General features: G+C 52.3%; 1 protein-coding gene across 1 annotated transcript in view; it reads left to right on the forward strand.

The window, feature by feature from the left end:
* The window catches only part of RAB11FIP3 (RAB11 family interacting protein 3), a gene marked incomplete at both ends in the record, with an annotated part of 72760 nt that overhangs the window by 8581 nt on the left and 49196 nt on the right, over positions 1-14983 (forward strand). Inside the window, one exon of the mRNA XM_082006838.1 lies at positions 13992-14085. Within this exon, the coding sequence (XP_081862964.1) occupies positions 13992-14085 (94 nt within the window). The remainder of the gene's footprint in view (positions 1-13991; positions 14086-14983) is intronic.

Here is a 14983-nt window from a genome sequence, read left to right on the forward strand (position 1 = left end):
TGCCTGGCATGAACCTTCTTTTGGGAAGCCAAAACATCCAAGCCCAAGGAATAGCCCCCCAAGATGAATGGGGCAATGGAAATGCCAGCTCGGGCTTTCGGCGTTGCGCCGAGTTGGATGGGAATCGTCTCTTCCTCCTAAACTTTGATTCGCGGTGAGGTTTCCCTTTCTCCGCAGGGTCTCCGTGGGAGTCGGTACAGGTCGGAGAGTAAGTGGTGGTTGTGGGGAGGAGGCAAGAGGAGGAAACATGACCAAGGGCAGCCTTGGGGACGGCTTCCTCCCAACGGCTGCTACCGCCAAGCTGGAGTGGATGGCGTTTGCCCCGCAGGGGAGCAGCCAGCTGCGAGTGAGTTTAAGCGGAACGCAAATCGGCGTAAGTGGCGGTAGCTACTTCCGCGGTGCGCCGCTGCCGCGGTTTTGGGGTTGGGCTGGGGTTTTTCCTCAGTGGAGTGAGAGCCCCGGTGAGCTGCGGGTCTGGGACGGGGCCGCGCCGCTGCTGGCGTGAGGCTTCCTTACGGCTCTGACCGTCCCGGGGATGACGCCTGCTGTAGCCCTGATTTGGGTCAGGGTCTTTCCCCTCTCCAGGCAGAAAACCTCTCTTAAAGCAGAGAGGCACGTGGAGGCTGCTTGGGAGGAGGGGTGCCGGCTGCCTGGTGCTCGGCATGCTCCGAGCACCGCTCCTTATGTTGTAAAACACCCTTGTAGTAATAGAAAGCAACACCAGCGATAATTAAACTGCTGAATTTGCTCGCGGAGTGTTACCGTGTTTGAGGAGATTAATTTAGCCGAAACGAGCAGTTGGGTGACAGCGGTATTTAATGCGAATTTCAGTGCTCGCTTAAATGATACCGGTTCTGGTGTTGGCCTGCGTGGGTCCCGGCACGGGACCGTGAGGGTGCTGGGGATGCCCCGTGGCGCTGCGTGGGAAGAGCAGCGCCGCTGTCCCCGTTACGAGGGTTGGCTGCAGCTGGTGGCCGGGCTGCATTTGCCGGCTGAATGTCCCTCTATTAGGTGATGTTGTGAACAGCCTGGTAGTCTACTGATTTTTTTTTTGTTTGTTTGTTTTTTTTTTCTCCCTAAATAATGCATTGCAGCTCTGCAGAAAAAGAGCTGTTGTTCCCTCGGCTATAGTATCCCTTGGTGAAATACCAGTAGCGTTATATCAGTTTGAGTCACCGCGGCTTCTGGAAGGGGTGTTTTAGCTTGCCGGGCTGTTCCCGCTTCCTCCTCTCCCCTGAGAAGGAATAAAACCAAAGGGAGAGGAGCCGCTGCTGGGCGCCGTGTAACCTGGCAAGATTTGGCAGAGCCGACTGCCGAGAGCCTTGTGGGAAATCCATTTGCCAGAGTCTAGTAGGAAACTCGGCTCGAGCAAATTGTGCAGGAGGTAAAAGGAGCCTAAAGCAACAGTTTTTAGAGAACCGAAGCTGTCAAGGGCAGGAAACGCGTGGCGAGAGCTTGCTGCGACGGGGCGCAGGGAACGGGGCGCAAATGCCGCCAGTGCGGGATGAGACGGGGGCTGCTTGGGGAAAGCGTAGCTGTGCGGAAAGGGAAATTCTTGGAATGGGAAAATTAATGTTCAGTTCCATTTTGGCTTTAAAAGCCGGTCAGGACCTCGTGGTTTTCACCGCTGCCTTTGGCTGCGGAGGGATTAACAGGCGTCTGTTGCCTCCCTTTTGCGTGGCCACATTCCTTATTTTTTTCCAGGGGCGCGGCCGTTCTTCGTCTCGCTCGCTGTGTGTGCATCAGGAGATTACAGCTGGGGGCGGGGAGTCAAATTTGGATATCCTCGTGGAATTTTTTTTCCCTTCTGCCTGCTGAATGGATGCAGCAGCTAGCTAATCCCCTCCTGGCTACTTGGGGCTCCTGTGCTGGCAGGAGCACCGGCGGAAGGATGCAAAGAGCAAGAGCAAGGCTCGTGGGAGGCTTCTTGCCCTGAAAGGTCCAAGGGGGATGCGGGAGACCTTGGTGAGCCACAGGGAGCTTGCTTTTGGATTCTGGGCTGTGCCTCTTCAGGCTCCATGTTCATATCTTTATAGATGATCTGGATGAGGGGATCGAGTGGTCCCTCGGTAAGTTTGCAGATGACACCAAGTTGGGTGGGAGTGTTGATCTGCTGGAGGGTAGGAGGGCTCTGCAGAGGGATCTGGACAGGCTGGATCGATGGGCAGAGGCCAACTGTATGAGGTTTAGTAAGGCCAAGTGCAGGGTCCTGCACTTTGGCCACAACAACCCCATGCAGTGCTACAGGCTTGGGGAGGAGTGGCTGGAGAGCTGCCCGGCGGAAAGGGACCTGGGGGTGCTGGTTGACAGCCGGCTGAACATGAGCCGGCAGTGTGCCCGGGTGGCCAAGAAGGCCAACAGCGTCCTGGCCTGTATGAGCACTAGTGTGGCCAGCAGGAGCAGGGCAGGGATCGTGCCCCTGGACTCGGCACTGGTGAGGCTGCACCTTGAATCCTGTGTTCAGTGTTGGGCCCCTCACTACAAGAAGGACGTTGAGGTGCTGGAGCGTGTCCAGAGAAGGGCAACAGAGCTGGGGAGGGGTCTGGAGCACAAGTCTGATGAGGAGCAGCTGAGGGAACTGGGGGTGTTCAGGCTGGAGAAGAGGAGGCTGAGGGGAGCCCTCATCGCTCTCTACAACTACCTGAAAGGGGGTTGTGGTGAGGTGGGGGTTGGTCTCTTCTCCCAAGTAACCAGCGACAGGACAAGAGGAAATGGCCTCAAGTTGCGCCAGGGGAGGTTTAGATTGGAGAGTAGGAAAAATTTCTTCACCGAGAGAGTGGTCAGGCATTGGAACAGGCTGCCCAGGGAGGTGGTGGAGTCGCCATCCCTGGAAGTGTTCAAAAAACGTGTGGATGTGGCGCTTCAGGACATGGTTTAGGGGACATGGTGGCGCTGGATTAATGGTTGGACTTGATGATCTTGAAGGTCCTTTCCAACCTTAGTGATTCTGTGATCTGTCGTGGAGGCAGGCTGGCGGCACGGGCGGCGTGGCGGAGGTGTAACGGGTGAAGGAGGGACGCTGGCAGGAGAGGTGGGACTGAGCCCAGAGGCAGGTCCCTTGTGAAGGGCAGGTTGTGCTGCCAGCCCGGCACAGACCTGCAAAGCCACCCTGGAGCATGGGGAGCAAAATCCAGACCTCTTGCTGCTCCTTGCTCGGAGGACTTGATGTGTGCCGGGCACGTGGTGGCCGCTGGAGAAGCATTAACGTTGTCCTGGGTGGTTTTTTTTTGTTGTTGTGGTGAGGCTTCTAACCCCGGTGCTTACAATCCCACCCTGAAGTCCTCGGCTTCCCGAGCATCTCAGCCTCGTCTCCCTTCTTCTTGAGAATCTACCTCTGAGCCTAGAAACCGTCTGGGCTTCCCCCCTCCTTGGCACGTCCGCTTTGTGTACTTGCCTTTGCACAAACAGCCCTTTCTGAAGGCTGCGTGAGGGGTTGCCAAAAGGAGGGAAATAATTTATTGAAGCAGTTCTGAAAAAGAAAGGAGTCTTTATGCTTTGCTGGTCTCTGAAGCACGCTTGCTTGCGTTACGATAAACTTAGTTTTGACAGTGTGGCAGGCTCAGTCTGGCTGGGGAAGGCGAGTTCGTTGTCTCGTGCTCGGCTCTCTTAATATTTAGCTGCCTGGTCAGGGACGGGCTCGTGTCTTACGCTCACCTGGGCTTCACCTCTGCAGCCTGGGAGGCTTCTTGTGCTCACCAAGCTCCCAGGGTTTGCAAGTTGAGAGACGCAACTCTCTGGCCCCTGCTTTCATGGTTTGCTTGTTTGTGCATTGGCCGTAATAGGTTTCTCCTGTTTCTGGTTATTATGATCTTGTTTTAGAGATTATAGCATGTAAATTGGATTTTGGAGAGGGTGAGCAAGTCCTGAGCTAGTGAGAGGATTTATTCTGGCATGTGCCATGGGATTTTTTTTTTTTTTTTTTTTGAGCTGCTTTCTGACCTGGTTGGCAGGAAACGGAAGCAAAAGCTGCAGTCCTGGATTTATACGCCCAGACAGTCTGTCCTGTAACCAAACAGCCCCCGTCACAGAGATACCTGGTATATCACTCGGTATGTGATTTTTTGGCATGTTTTCTCGAGTTACTTGTTGTCTGCTCAGATCAGCTCCGAAATCCCACGTAGGCTTTCTGCCCCAGTTCTGCGCTCCGGCAGCACACAGCCGTCCTGCCTCCGGCTCGGGCTGACTTCGGTTGTGGTGCTTGGCTCTTCCCCCAAGGGTGGCTCCAGCCTACATTAATACATGTGTTTTATGTAAGAAGTAACCTAGCACTGAAGGTTTTTGGTCTGTCTTTTTTTTTTTTCATCCCAGTCTCCTGCCTCTGAGCTGCGTGTTTGGAAGGGTGAGAACAGGTTTCCCATGTCTTTAGAGGAACAGAAGCTAAAAACAAAGCCCTCGATGTTCGAGGGTGGAGTAAGTGAACTTTTCAAGTTTCATTAAACAAATGAATATGTTTACAGTAGAGTGTTGCTGCTGAAGCCTTTGAGCATTTAGGTAGCAGCCAGGAAATCCGGAACGCTTAAACGCAATTAAGTTTGGATAAAACCATTTCAGTGTAGCTTATGTTCCTGTCAGTGTCTCCAAACCATCCTTGAAGTTGCTTCTTTAAATACATTTTTATGCTTCAGCGACAACAATTGATGGACAGGTTGGAAATAGCCACACTTGACATTTGAGAACACGCTTAAAAATCCAACAAAGCAAGGCTCATGAAGCCGTGGTGAGCATCGAGGTGTTACAGCTGCCTTGGATAAGGCAAATAAGCCTTGGAGCTGGTAGGGCTGGTCCAAAAAGGTCCTGTACTCACGCCTGTTACGTAGTACAGACCAGAGGAATTTCTACCAGCAGGTAAAAAAACCCCAAAACTGCTGAATGTGGGTAATCTGGGCTGGCGAAGACAGCCTGCAGTTCGGCTCCGCGCTATGTGCCGAGGGTCCGGCTGGATGCGCTGATTTGTTCTGGTTTCTCGTGAGGGTGGGCAGGGAGGGTCCGGGTCCTCGGGCTTTTCTGACTGCCAGCTCTTTAAAACATATTCTGGCTTCTCTTTCTTCTTCCTGCTGAATTTTGAGCGTTGGAAGGGAAGTCTTTTCCTTTGTACCCTCCCGATGCGTGTGGCACACGGGCAGTGGCTTTGGGAGGGAGAGGCAGGAGACTTGCTCCTCTGCATCGGCTTTGGGTCTCCTCTTGGTTCACTTGGAGACTTCTTCCTTCCCCTTCCAAAAAGGAAAAGTAAGAGCTTGCTGGGGAGGGAATTCTCTCCTGTTCGTTATGTATTCACATCTCTCTCCTCTGGTATTTCCTGCGCCTGCAGAAAGAGCCCGCAGACCCTGGGAGAGGCTGGCGAGCAGTGTCGTGACTCGCGGTTAAGGTCAAAGTCGGCTGCGTGCAAGATTGGTGTAGAAACTGCCCGGAGTAGGTGACGTGCATCAAAAGTCAACGACATGCCGGGCAGCTTTTCTTTCGGGTAAATAGGAAGATTTGTGAGACAAGGGGATGTGTTAAATGGTGAGGATATCGCCGTCTCGGGAAGGTAGGAGAGGAGGGGAGCCTGTTCCCCTTGAGGAACTCCCTCGGTTTGTTTCAAGGAAGCGGTTGAACTGCTGGGGCTTCTCTCGCTTGGTTTGAGGGTGATCCCTCTCCCGTTCCAGCTCTTTAAATACTTGCCGGCTGATGGAGAACCACGGGAGGCATTTTCCCCTTTTGCCTCACATAGTAAGCTTGATTATTTCCTCTGTAGCAGGAAGAGACGAGCATAAACCAGGCTGAGTCTCTTTCTTTGTCTCTTTCTCAGAAAGATGTCTTGATTCTCGGTTTCAAATACTAGACCGACAGCAGGGGGGCCTGCGGTGTTTGAAGCCCCCGGGACTGAAGTGACAGCAAGGGCAGGTGAACCGCGGCGGTGCCAGATTAGGGATGCACGTTGCCGAAAGCATCTTCACCCAGTGTTGCTGAGGGTGGACCTGTACCAGAGTGGACCAGGCAGGAGCTGCCCGCCGATCTCCCGGAGCTTCCGAAAAGGCTCAGAGAGCAGCTCCCTCGCAGCAGTCCTGGATAAGCGCCGCCACTTGCGAAATAAATAACAACTGACCATTGCTTCTCCCTGTAATGAGATCTGCCCCCTTCAGGGTATTTTAAAGGTTAGTTAATTAGGTGTAATTGCAGCAGAATAGAAACCTGCTCTGGGGTTCTCCTGCTTTCTGTAGTGCCAGGTCCTCTAACAAATTACAATGTGGGTTCCTATAAACATAGCTCAGGATTTCACTGGCCGCGGCAATCAGCCTTACGCCCATGAAGCAGCAGAAGTGAAGCGCTGGGAAGGGTGTTCCTGGCTTCGGGACCGGCGCAGCCGCGGTTCGGATCACAGCAGCGCTCTGGGAAATAATGTGGCGCGAAGCAACGTTAAGTTACGCTCGCGTTGTCGGCGTGTTAATGCTCTCTCAGCACCCAGCGGGGGGGAATAGATGTGGTCTTAGCCCAGACAAATGCTGTATTAACGGGGATCAATCCGTTTCAGCTGACCGTGTCGCAACCCATTGATTTAGCGACTGCGCGATCTAAAGAGAACGGCTGTGTCTTTGGCAAGCTGCACAGCTGCTCCGGTAGCTGGCTGCAGGACGTTCAGCCGTTCCAGCACGTTTGCACATTTCCCAAAGATTAAAAAAAATACTCTGACTTCTGTAGTTAGCATGTAAAAATGTAATTTTTTTTTTGGTTTTTTTTTTTTTTTCTCCTTGAAAGGATGTTTTTAGCCTTGAGAGACAAAGCGGGTTTTTACAAAGGAATGAGTACGATGGCTCATACCCTTCGGTTAAATGCGGAGGGTAAAGGTGGCTGCATCCACCTTTACATAACCCTGAGAGGTTTGTCTGGGGTTTTTTTTATGTTGCATGTGCTCGCTCTGTTAAATTCCTGCGTACCGCTTCAGGCCAGAGATCTGGCTAAACATAAAGAGGAGAGTATCTGGCCTGAGCCCCCTCCTGCACCTCAGAGCATCGCTAGCCTAAAAATCTCCCCTCCTTGGCATTTACGCCAGCGTGGCTCTCGGCTTTTGCTCTGCTGCAGTTCAGGGATTGTGTGACTTACAGTAGGGTTTTCCCCCCAAAGATAAAAGATGCTCAGAGCGGATTTGGGCTTCTTGCAGACGGAAGAGGATACTCGGAGTTACGAGAGAGGTGCCTGGATTTTGGTGCCCCGTCTCAGTCAAGCAGGTTTTGCGGGGGCCCCTGTATACCCAGAATTGTTCTGGAGCTGGTCGCTGGATGTAAATGAGTTTCCCATGTTTAAAGCTCCAACACCCACTGGGGTTTAGGACGTTTTTGGTCCTTGGTTTTGCTTGAAACTCCACAGATTGGGTGGAGAAAGTGTGCTGGCACTTGCGGGAGCTGCTGGCTGGCAGGTCTGCTCCTGCCATCCCGTGCGTAGCCCTTTCTTGAGACCCTTCTTACCGGCTGTACGAAGTAGGCAAACCCCGTTACTGCTGGACACGGCGCGGTATCTGCGAACAGGCCCTTGTGAACCAGGCTCTGCCGCAATCCAAAGACTTTGGATGAGGAGAGGTGGTTTGAGCAGCCTTGTTTTGTTTTTTTGGTTTTTTTTTTAAGGCCGAACAGAAGATAAAGGCTGGCTTTGGGCATGTTTAACATGGTGTGGAGCCTTGCACCAGGCCGGGCAGAGATCCAAGCGGCGGAGCGTGCAGGCAGCAAAGGGGAGCGTGGTCCGGCGGGAGAAAATGAGAGGTACAGGCTGATAGAAAAAGCTCAGCACTGGATTAAAAGCAGAGTTTTATTTTGTGTTTGTAATACTTCAGAGTCCGTGTCCCAGCCGAACATCCAGATGTGTGGGGAACAACGTCTGCGTGCGCTGTGCTTGATCACGCGAAGCTGATTGAACAGCTAAATAAATGTTTCGGAAACCTTTTTGGCCTGTTAACAGAGCTGGTGAAAGGCTGCGGTTACTCCCTTCCCCTCGTGCGTACCTGGTGGTCCTCACCCACCGAAGGGCTGGCTGCTTTCCTTCCTTAGACTTTCCTCAAAGGCACCAGGTGGAAACTGGTCCTCTGGAAGCTGATGCTGAAGCTGCAGCTTGTCTAGCGTGGACCCTGCTTCCTTGCCCGGTCCTGCCTCACCCTGCATTCAAATTTGACCACGAAGGCTCCTATGTCTTCTGGAGGGGAAGAGACAAGGGTGAAAGTCCTTAAACCCATTGGTCTCCTGGAATGTTCGACGGAGGAGAGAAAATTTTCCTATTGATAAATAGTTTGGGAAGAGGTGGGACATAAGAAGTACATGGGGCTGATGTGGGTCATGCAACCAAGTATTTTCTCTGCTCACCACAACCTCGTTGCTGGAATGCCCGCCTGAGGTGGGGGCACCCAACCTGCCCTCATGCTGAGCAGTTGCTTTCAAAGCTCGGGTCCGCGTGCTTCAATGCTGCTTTTTAGGCTAAACTTTTTGCCTCTCTGTAGAAATAGTTTTTAATAAGTGAAACGTGAACGTGTTTTGAACTGCTCACAGGTAGCTGCTGCTTTTTTGCCATAGTCCCCGGCCAGCGCTGGCTGCAGCCAACAGGTCAAAGTATGGCAATGAGTTCCTGGTGAAGGTCTTCCTCTGGTGGTTGTGTTAACGGTTCATCTGATCTTTTGGGCTAAAATCAAGTCCCAGCCAGCAATAAGCATGCTGTGTCACTCACTCAGGATCTGCACTGGGCTTACTGGTTTTGTGGACTTTACTGGATGGGCTGGTCAGTCTCTTTTGGTTGGTCAAGTGGCCACAATATGCTGAGCCCAGTTCAACCGGACTCTTGGTAAGTCTCCGGCATGTTTTTCTTTGTCTGGGCAGATCTCTTGATCTCTTTCTGATGGCCCTTTAGGTTCTTTTTTGCACATAATCCGTGTGGCTGGTCCCTTTGGGGCCCTCAGAGTAGAAGTCATCGTTAAGCAGACCGGATCTTCACCCCTGCTCAGTTTCCCGTGACTTACCTTGGCGCTTGTCCTGTAACTCGGAAGACTGAGACCGCATGTCATATGCTTTCCGAAGAAAGGAGGGAGCAACTTCAAAGGCAAAAGCATCTGTCTTTGCTTACTACTCAAGTTCTTGGTGGGAGGAGCAGCCTGCTCGCTGGCCTGCCTTGAGTATTTGGGGGTATTATACCAGGAATATGTCAGTATTGAGTCGTCCTCTTTGTCCCCTTTGGGTTTACTTCCAGAGTCCGTGTAGAGTAGAAGCAGTACCAAAACGCTGCCTTATTTGACGGTACCACAGTGGGAGTAATAACTGTGGAGGTGGAGGGCAAGACGTGGCCCTGGTTGTGGCTAGGCTGGAAGCATCATCCATATCAGATACCATACGACCGTCGGAGCTGAGCTCCACCAGCCCTTCTTTTTAGGGTGCCTGACTGCTGTGGCCGTTGGAAATCTCCCACCCTCGTTTCACCCCTCAGAAACTTTTGGTTTTGGAAGCTGATTCAGCCCCAGTCTCTGCCAGGATACAAAGGAAGAACTTCTGGCAGGCTCGGGGGTTGCGAGGGGGGTGTCGGCTGGCTAGCGCAGCCCTTGCGTCCTTCAGAGGTCAACGCTTAAAACGACCACAGTGGCTATTTTGTCCTGCTGAATCCATCTGCTACGTGGTGGAGACATGGAGCATCCATAAGGATAAAGAGGAAAGGTCTGGAGCTTCCTTTTCCTCCAGCCCGCTTAGCAGGGCCACTCACAGCTGGGGAATCCCTCACCTCCCTGGAAGACTCTCATGACGTGGCTGCCAAGCAAGCCTTTGCGTTAACTTGAATTTAGAGTTGTCGCCGTTGGCTTAGCTGAGGCTCAAAATCACTTACTGAGCTGACTGCGCCGCGTCAAAGCGAGGAAGCTCTTTTTGTGCCCCACGTGGTGGCGAAGCTGTTAACAGCCGGTACAGCGTGGTGCTGGCGTGCGTGCTCGGAGGTGGCTTGACCGGTTGTTGGAGATGGGTGTTGGTTGGCAGCAAATCTTGTTGGTTTTGGAAGGTGGAACGCCCTGCCAGTGTGTACAGCTCTTTAATACAGAAGACGACGTGGTAGTGTGGTTGGTGCAATGAGTAGTTCTTGCTCTCTTGTTGAGATGCCGGATGACCTCCCTCCTCCTCCCCAGCCTGCTTCCCTCTCCGTGTCCCTTACCAGGAGAAATCCCCTATGGATTCATGCCAGGAGCTCGTTCTGCCTTTGCTCTGGGCTGTGCCTCGTCCCTGGCACAGGGGTGAGCAGAGCCCCTTCGGCAGTTCTCGCCACCGGTTCTGCTTCTGCAGGCTCGTCTCTGTGCTCGGCTTGAGGTAGATTGACTTAAAGTAGTTTAAACCTCTCACTTTCCACCAGGGTTTAAATCAGCTGTTTAAACCACGTCATCCTCTTTGGCTCTTTAATGCTCTGTATTTCTAGCTGCTCTTTCTTCAAGAAGAGTTTGTAACCAGCTACAAACACACACATTAAGTAAAACCTTTATTTTTGAGTATTTCTTGCTGGCCAAAAGAAGGTACCTCCCTGTGACTGTGTCTTATCTGCCTGTTCTTAGCTTAAGCCTGCAGTTTGGTAGAGCGTTAACTTTTGCTCTTGTGCTAATAGGAGTGCGGTGTTGACTACTCCACTCCTGCAGATTAGTCTTCAGCTGAAAACAAATCTGTGACTTCAGGACGGCTAAGATTTGCTAATCTGAAGCAGTTTGAGCCAGCATGCTTGGGGTTTTCCCCCAACTGTCCCAATAAGGTAGGGTTTTTGCCTAGTCATCAAAAGGAAGCAATGGAGAAAACTGGCAGTTATAACCCAGGATTGCGATGCCGGAGCTGCTGTTGGCCGTTCCCGATGAGGGCGGCTCAGTGCCGTGACAGCTCAGGTGTGAACAAGACGGTGGGCCTCAGGAGAGGGCTATCAGAGTAACGCCGAGGACCTGTTTGGCATCGTTCAAGACTTTGATGTATCCTGTCTTGAATAGCGTGTGCTGCTTCTTCAAAAAGGATGGAGGGGCTGGAGAGGGCAAAAGGAACATGATTAAAATGGCCGAGGGGCTGGAGCACAGAATCATTAAGGTTGGAAAAGACCTTCAAGATCATCAAGTCCAACCATCAACCCAACACCCCCACGCCCACTAAACCGTGTCCTGAAGTGCCACGTCCACGTGTTTTTTGAACACCTCCAGCGATGGTGACTCCACCACCTCCCTGGGCAGCCTGTGCCAGTGCTTGACCAGCTGCCTTGCAAGGGGAGGGTGGGCAGGCTGGGACCCCTCGGGGAGGAGGGTATGGTCCAGGGGGATCACCCTTGCACCTCGCCACGTATTTTGGTGGTAGAACTGGGAAGCAGCTGCTGAAATAGCAGCAAATAGGTGCGGAAGAGCTAAAAGGCGTCACTCCGGTACAGAGCAGGTACTGAGCATCTGCAGCCCCGGAGGCGGTGGAGGCAGGTTCAGATGCTCGTGGGCGATAAAGGGCCTGGGCAGGGATGTGCCCCCAGCATCCCCGGCCACGTCGCTGCGGGTGCTGGGCCCGGGCCCGCCAGGACACGGCCTCTGCTCTCCCCAGACAGCTTCTCGCCGGGGCTGGGGCCACCAGGCAGGCGCTGCTGATGTTCCTGTCTTGTGAGCTCTTCCGAGCGTCGGCGGCCACCCACGCTCAGCCTGGCGACGTCGGCCTCGATCGGTTATTTCATGGTCAGAGCTCTTCTGAAGCCTGGGCAGCAAATACCGGCAGGTTCGCATCGGCACAGACATTCTACCACAGGCTTGAGCTTCATCGGTTGCGTGGCTTTTGTTTGTTTGCATCCACGTTGTCAGGGTTGTGAAGTTTGAAGAGACGTTGCCCTCGTTTTCCCCCTGCCCGCAGCTTAATTTAACTACACGGGCGGCTCTTTTGCGTGAACAAAATACTCCTTCGGCTGCTCTGTCTCGTTTGCACAAGCACCGGGGTGGGAGAGGTGCTTTGCTGGGGTGTGGGCACGAGGGCTTGAAACCCTCCTGGTCTTGAGAAGCTGCCCTGCCGTGTGTCATCGTGGCTGGATCCCTACAGAAACTCTACTTTAGAGTGTGTCTTGATCGTCCCTTACAGGCTTACCAAGTCTGATTTAAATGTCACTTGCATTTCTCTTATCTATACGCGCAGATAACAAATTAAGCTACAGCTTTTGAACTCAAAGAAGCTGCCAGATGCATCAGCTGGAACCGACGCATTCCTGAGAGCTGTTTTTATTAGTCTAAAATACCTTTGTTTGAGGTACGAGAAGCCTGACTCGCCCAAGTCAATGTGTGCCGCACGAGTTCAGCACGTTTTGTCATCTGTCTACCGAAAAAGTTCCCTGGAAAACTGGAAAAGATGCTTGTGTTATTTTTCTCCCCGTTCACGATGGAGTAAGGAATGCTTACGTCATCATTACTTCATTATTACGAATCCTTCCTTTCCAGCAGGCAGGCAAGCCATGCTGGGGCTTGGAGGTTTATCTCTTGGCAGCCCCGGAGAGGCTCAGCCGAGTGCTGTGGGTTTTTGTGATGTTTGTTTGGTGTTTGTTTTTTTTTTTTTTAATTTAATTTTATTTTATTATGGTCTTAGCCCTGTGGTTTCCTCTGTGCCGGCAGCGCGCTCGCCGCTGCGGCAGGGAGGTGGGATGTCCGCAGCAGAGACTTCTCCTGCCTCCCCCAAACCACGTGGACACGTGGGTGAGCAGCTCTGAGCCTCTCGCAGGTGGGATTTTCCTGTAGAAACACAAACCTGGAGTTACGAACAACAAAACAAAAAGCACACCAACCCCCCCCGCTGATGTGTGAAGAGTCGGGCGGCTCTGAGCACCACGGCTGGGCTCGGTGGTCCTCCGCACCGTCGGATGTTAAGTCTCCTTTTGGATGCCGGGTTTCCTTCCCTGGAAGGGGAGGTTTGGTGATTCACCATCTTTTTCCCCCAAGAAAAACGAAAACCGAGAGATCACCCGAGTGAGTAAAAAGGCAACCGGTTACGCTCATGAGAGCTGAACAAATCCAGCGCTGCAGATTGCCTGAGGACTTCCTCCTCTGCGTCAGCTCCGGAGGAGGAGGAGGAGGAGGGAGGTGGATGTGTTTGGCAGGGCGAGGGCAGCGGTGCCGGCAGCTTTTGAGTACAGAGCGAACTGTGCAATTCCCGCTTTCACCTCTTGCACCCTGCTTCCTCCTTGGCTTAGTTTCCGAGCCGAAGGATGTGGCTCTAACGTACACGAAGGCGCCTCAGTATCCCTTAAAATGAGGGGCTGCTTTTTCTCTTTAAGCAGGAAAAAAAAAAAAAAAAAAGAGCCTGATTGTCTTGGCTTGAGAAGCATCATTGGTGTAAAGGGTTCTCTGGCGGGCGGGCTTGCGGCAGCCGGGAAGGAAGGAACCAAATGCACCTTTTTTGAAGGCTCTGCTTGGACCACGAGGGGCGAGTGTGGTTTTTGCCCTCGAACTGTTCCGTTTGAAGTGCCCTGATCATCCTCGCCCGGTCTCGCAAGTGGCCCTTGCTCCACGTGCGTGCCTGTGCCTGTGCCGGCGTCCTAATCCTCGCTAGCTGACGCGCGTCCTTCCTCCTCGGGCATTGTCTAATTGTGAAAATGTTTCAATTATACGGCCTAAATTTGTAACGTGGAGCAGTTCATTATCCTTGAATCCTCTTAACTGAGCCCTCCTACTGGGCAGCCTATTAATGAGTTTTCCCAATTAAGATAGGACCTTTTTAAAAAAATAAATAAACAAATCCCTGCTGGAGAAGGACCACGTTGCAAGAAATATCGCCCTAACCTAGGTTTCAAAGCTAAGCAAGAGTTTCAGCACCAGCCAAGTCCTAATTAACCCTTCTGTACTGATTACTTACGTTCCCTGCAAGGAGAACGGCCACAGTTTGGTGTCAGCTTAAGAAATTCGCTGTCATCAGCTCACATCTTTTTCTTTTAAGGAGGAAAAAACTCGTGACAAGGTGTTGCTCTGATGGAAGATGCTATCTCCCCAAAGGGGTCTGTGGGTAACGCTGCTTTTGTGGTTGCAGGTGAAGGAGCTAACGAAGTACCTCGATCCGAGCGGACTTGGAGTCATCAGCTTTGAAGATTTCCATCGGGGGATCAGAGCTATCAAAAATGGAGGTGAGTTTGCCGCTGTGCCGCGAGGGAAGACGGGGAGATGCCAAATTTAACGCCACAGGGGTTAAAACCGAGCTGAGAAGATGCTTGGTGAAAATAAGCTGGGTTTGGTTTTCTGAAAGTCACGCGCTCTGGTGGCCGGAGGGGAAGGGGGAGAGGTTGGGTGCATTTAGTAACAGAGCTGAAAAAGGTGGTACGGCACTTGTGGTGGTGGTCGCATGTTTTCCTGTCTATCAGGAAAGTTCCTTCCTAAACGTAGGCTGGAAACAGAAAAGCCATCGAGGGGGGGAAAACCCCGTCTGGTTTGGTGTCCGTTCCCACGGAGCGACTCTCGGCTGACACGCTGCTGGAGATGTCGGTCTGTCTGTCTGGTGCAGAGCGTAACGCCTTCCGAACGCTGGGCATTTGCCTTGACTCCAGCTATTTGGAGGACCGACGTGCTCAGATGATTTCTAGCAAGCGGCACGTTGAACGAGAGCTTTGCGCTCCCTGACTGGTAGGTAATCCTTAAACAGGTTCCCACAACAGGCCTGTGACAATCCCCGTGTTACTCTGGATGGGCTTGTTGAAAGCGCTTCCAGAGCAGTAGCTTGGTGAAATGTGAAGTATTTTTCTGGCTGGCTGGCGTTTGAACTGGTTTGCTGAAGAAAAGCTGTTGTTTTTTCAAGATGGGATTCATTTGCGGTAAAAAGGTTGGAGGGTCACTTCGGGGCAAGTGTGTTAAGGACGGGGTGTGAAAAATACTGGGAGCTTCATGCTGAGCAGATGTCATTTTGAATCTGCGAGTATGAATTACCATACTTGCACGTTAATCAATTCTGTTCACAGCAATGCTTATCTTAAACTTCAGCGTTGCTTTCACGCAGCAATGAACATGCAGCGTGTTGTCAGCCCGGCACAC

The sequence above is a fragment of the Phaethon aethereus genome, assembly GCF_964289735.1.
Source record: "Phaethon aethereus genome assembly, chromosome: 15".
NCBI classification, from domain to species: Eukaryota; Metazoa; Chordata; class Aves; order Phaethontiformes; family Phaethontidae; genus Phaethon; species Phaethon aethereus.